Source organism: Staurois parvus, unplaced genomic scaffold (assembly GCF_062004578.1).
Source record: "Staurois parvus isolate SC_StPar_1 unplaced genomic scaffold, SC_StPar_1.0 ptg000303l, whole genome shotgun sequence".
NCBI classification, from domain to species: Eukaryota; Metazoa; Chordata; class Amphibia; order Anura; family Ranidae; genus Staurois; species Staurois parvus.
Genome location: NW_028318099.1, coordinates 12779272 through 12783920, shown reverse-complemented (window position 1 = coordinate 12783920; position 4649 = coordinate 12779272). Strand labels below are relative to the sequence as shown.

The 4649-nt window shown below is 38.3% G+C and overlaps 1 protein-coding gene across 1 annotated transcript; it reads left to right on the top strand.

The window, feature by feature from the left end:
- The first annotated feature begins 1771 nt into the window (after positions 1–1771).
- On the top strand, positions 1772–2719 carry LOC149457802 (olfactory receptor 1468-like). Its single transcript, XM_089683122.1, has 2 exons — positions 1772–2167; positions 2354–2719. The coding sequence occupies exons 1-2, from the start codon at positions 1772–1774 to the stop codon at positions 2717–2719; spliced, it is 762 nt and encodes a 253-aa protein (XP_089539248.1).
- The last annotated feature ends 1930 nt before the right edge of the window (positions 2720–4649 follow it).

Here is a 4649-nt window from a genome sequence, read left to right as displayed (position 1 = left end):
ATTGCTAGTGGCTATTATAGTCACTAGCAGTAATCACTGTGCTCTCCTGGCGTGGACGACTCCCCCCGCTGGGAGAACAAAATGCCTCTGGGGCAGGGATTCCCCCATGAACACTGAGTTTCTTTCCTACATTCTGTGGTTGCAGGAAAGAAAATCACTCCATCTATGGCTGGCTTTAGGCAGGAGACAAATATCCTACCAGCAGGTTTTTGGCGTGTGGGAGGATACTGGAGTACCCACGCAGGCACAGGGAGAGAGTTGCAGGGAGAACATGAAAACTCCAGGCAGGTAGTGCCATGGTTTGGATTCAAACTGACAACCCTATGGCTGTGAGGCAGAAGAGTTATAGAGTATTTTCATGATATTGTGTCCATTGTGCTTGTATTTTCATGTTATATATCTTGAAGCTATATTATAGGAAGTTTGTCCTTATGTCTATGACTTTTAAATGTCTTTATGCGTTAGGGCTGCGCTTTTAATATATTTTTATTTGGGGTTTTGTTTTTCAATATAATTCATTAATATTATTGAATATATTTAGTATTTTTTTGTAGGGGGTCTATTTGTAGAAGCATATGTTAGCTTGGCATGCAGTAATTCCTTTGAGTGCCATTTAAAGCTCATTGCACCTTTAAAAACAACCGATACACCCTAAATTCATTGTCCCGATTGATGTCAATACATTTCAACAAAATCTCCAAATTTGCACAGAAACCTTGAGGAAATTCAAACTTTCAGTTTTACTCATCCCTAATAATAAAGAAAAAATATATAGAAAGTGCAGCAAAAAAAAATAATTTTTGACAATAATTAGTGGTAAAAAAATAAACTAATAATAAATTGCAATTGCAATATCACATTATCAGATTAGGTTGTATGCTTAGAGCATCACATTACCATATTAAGACATTATTCATTTTGTTTAATGTTTTTGCTTTAAACCTGTTACAACTGTAATTTACAATATTTTAATTAATGATTACTAAAGTAGATGTAAACCTTAACTAAATAACATTTAGCATTCTAAAGCACTGCGGAAACAATTGTCATTTTTGTTTTATTACAAAATACAGGTTTGCTCTTTTCATCCCTTGTAGCATTCAAGCACTGCTGATCCAGTGCTGCTACTTCCTGTCCACATGCATACACTCCAGCAGCTGCTGCATGTCATTTGTCAGAGTGAAAGTTCTGATGGCAACAACAATGCAATGAGATTGTAGTCTCCATTGGGAGAGCATGTTACACGCTGACATTTATTTAATTGAAAGCGGCAGTTTTAAAAATATTGAAAATGATTTTTGAAATTATATTAACATGTTAAAGATTGAATGAGCGTTTAATGATTGGGTTCATTTATAATCCAAATTACTCTTATAACAAATAGTGTAATGTGATAGAGAGTATTTTTGCATTGCAGTTTGATAGCATTCCTATTTTATAGTTCTGGAAAATCTAAAATAAATGTGAACATTATCATGAATGGAGCAGAAACCACTGTGGAATATTAAAAGGGTACAAAGTCATTTGAAAAAATACTTGATTTTGGCATAATGTTTTAGATAAGGGTACAACTGTAATGCATAAGACTATGTATAAATTACTATCAGAGAATGAGTCTCAGTCAGTCCAGTTCACATTGCAATGCTTTTGTAATCTACCACAGCTTCAAATTCCTCTTTTCCTAATATTTACTACTATTTATGCTGATATTGTATTTGGGAACATAGTTGTGCTTATAGCAATCATATTTGACGCTCATCTACACACGCCGATGTACATATTCTTGAGCAACCTCTCTGTCCTAGACATTTGCTATACTTCAGCTATCCTACCCAAACTTCTGGCCATGTTGTACACTCAGTACAAGGCAATACCTCTAGTTAGTTGTATTGTGCAGATGTATTTTTTCTTGACTTTTGCTTGTTGTGAAATGATTCTTCTTGCAGTGATGGGGTATGACCGTTATGTGGCAATATGCCACCCATTACAGTATTGCTCAATAATGAATCCAAGGCAGTGTGCTTATATGTTATGTTGTGTCTGGATCACCTCATTGCTGGAGCCAGTTGTATTTATCATGTTTGTCGCCAACTTGTCCTTTTGTTCATCTAATAACATTGATCATTTTTATTGTGATGTTTCTCCTTTGCTGAAGCTTTCTTGCAGTGATACAACCAGGGGCGGACTGACCATTTGGAAACTCGGGCAATGCCCGAGAGCCCGGGTTCAGTAGGGGTCCCCATGAGATGCGTCTGGTACCTTTTTCATAGGCTTTTTTGAGTTTGGGCAAGGACACAGGGGCCCCATGATCCCCTATTGTCCGGGGGCCCCATGAGTTGTCAGTCCGCCCCTGGATACAACTCATGTTAACATCACAACCTACATTCTTGGAGTACTTGTAGGTTTCAGCACCTTAGTATCCTATGTGTTTATCATTGTTAACATTCTGAAGATTCACTCTGTGCATGGGAGGTATAAAACATTTTCTACCTGTGCATCCCACTTGAGCTGTGTTGCTTTATTTTATGTCACCACACTGTCCTTGTACATGAGACCAACATCAATGTATACTCCAATGTATGATAAGTTTTTTTCTCTCCTTTACATCATATTGATTCCCATGCTCAATCCTGTTATTTACACCCTTAAGAATAAACAGTTCAGGAACACCTTTGAAAAATTCATCATAGTGACAAGAATGCTAATCTTCCATTTGTAATTTTGAAGACAACCTGATGTGAAGCATTATTTAGGTTATTGCTGCAAAGAATGTTACAGACAGGGGCGGACTGACAACTCATGGGGTCCCCGGGCAATAAGGGATCACGGGGCCCCTGTGCCCTTGCCCAAACTCAAAAAAGCCTATGAAAAAGGTACCAGGGGCATCTCATGGGGCCCCCTACTGACCCCGGGCCCTCGGGCAGTGCCCGAGTTTCCAATGGTCAGTCCGCCCCTGGTTACAGATATACCTTGCTCTGTTGTGTTGTTTTTTATAAGGTATTTTCTACTTTAATTGCATATAAAATTGCTGATGTTAATAATTCATGTTACCAAAATGGAAGGTTCCTTTCAGATACTCCCAGTGTAAGCAGCAGTGGGAGCATCTTTCTGTACTGGTTTAATAGACTTATTAGGCTGTTATAATGATCTTGTTTTGCAGCTGAATAGTCTTCTACCAGATCTATAAAAAGTATATCAAAGTCACAGGCAAACAGGAATGAGTTATAGTCGGGGACATTTTTTCATTATTTAAGTGTAACAACATTTTTAAATGGATTATATTTGTGTTAAATGGCTGGCTTTCTTTACTATGATTGTTTGATCATTCTAAGGAGATGGACATTAAGTATAGAAAAATTGATATATTTTTTTCATTGATTTAGGTAGAAATAAGTTGTGTTTCTTGGAAGACTTAAAAGCAGGGGAGAAGTATAGAAATGTTAAATTAAACATACTGGGAGAGATTTACTAAAACTGGTGCACTCAAAATCTGGTGCAGCTGTGCATGGTAGCCAACCAGATTCTAACTTCAGCTTGTTGAATTAAGCTTTGGCAATCACACATGGAAGCTGATTGGTTTCTATGCAGTGTTGCACCGTATTTTGCATATTTTGCACTTTCCAGTTTTAGTAAATAACCCCCACTGTGTCATAAAAGGTAATTTTTTGCATACATTTTTTGTTTTCCATTTAAAGAGAATTTATTTTTTGCAAAAAAAAGTAAAAACTGTTGAAGGTAAAATGTGCAGGCAACTAGAGGTGCTTCCACATACCTGCAGCAGCTCCAAAAACCTGCAGATATGGCTGATCGCTGGGCTGCTCTGACAGGCAAAGCTTTATCACTTCCCCATAGTGTTGAACCTTGCTCATCCCTTCCTGCCTCCTGTACATTCCTGTTGGCCAGTGAGTCAGCCTATATTTGAGATGAGCAGATGAGCCAAAGGAACTGTGTGCAGGGGATGAACTTCATAGCAAGTATCTACACTACCTAAAAGCGAATACTAATAGAAAGCACACATAATAAAATTTTGCAAAAAGATTGTGTAAATCCGACATATTAAAACGTGAAACAATAGCCAATGGGGCTGATTTACTATTGCTTTTGTGAATTTTCCAGTGCTGCATTACTTTGTGGATACCTAGAGAGACGTAGCATGGCATTCATGAAGCTCTAAAGGACTACTACTAATTCAACATAGCAGCTCAGCATAGGAACATGAGAGGCAAGACAGCAGGCCTAAGTGTACCTGGGTCTTCCAGGGATTTGCCAGCTATCGGGTTTGTACACAGACTCATTTATATTGAAGCAGAAGATTGATAGCTATGTAATGGAGAAGGTGGTATAAGAGCACAAATGGCAGTAGTTTATAGCACAAAATTTAAATACCGTATTTTTCGCTCCATAAGACGCACCTGACCATAAGACGCACCTAAGTTTTAGAGGCGGAAAACAAGAAAAAAAATATTCTGAACCAATGGACTGCAGACATAGTACAGGAGATGACCAGAGACTGCAGACATAGTACAGGAGATGACCAGAGACTGCAGACATAGTACAGGAGATGACCAGAGACTGCAGACACAGTACAGGAGATGACCAGAGACTGCGGACACAGTACAGGAGGTGACTGTAGACTGCGGACACAGTAC

Coding starts and splice junctions, on each gene's coding strand:
- LOC149457802 (XM_089683122.1), top strand. CDS start 1,772: ATGTACATATTCTTGAGCAACCTCTCTGTCCTAGACATTTGCTATACT. Junction 2,168..2,353: donor TGCTGAAGCTTTCTTGCAGT/GATACAACCAGG, acceptor AGTCCGCCCCTG/GATACAACTCATGTTAACAT.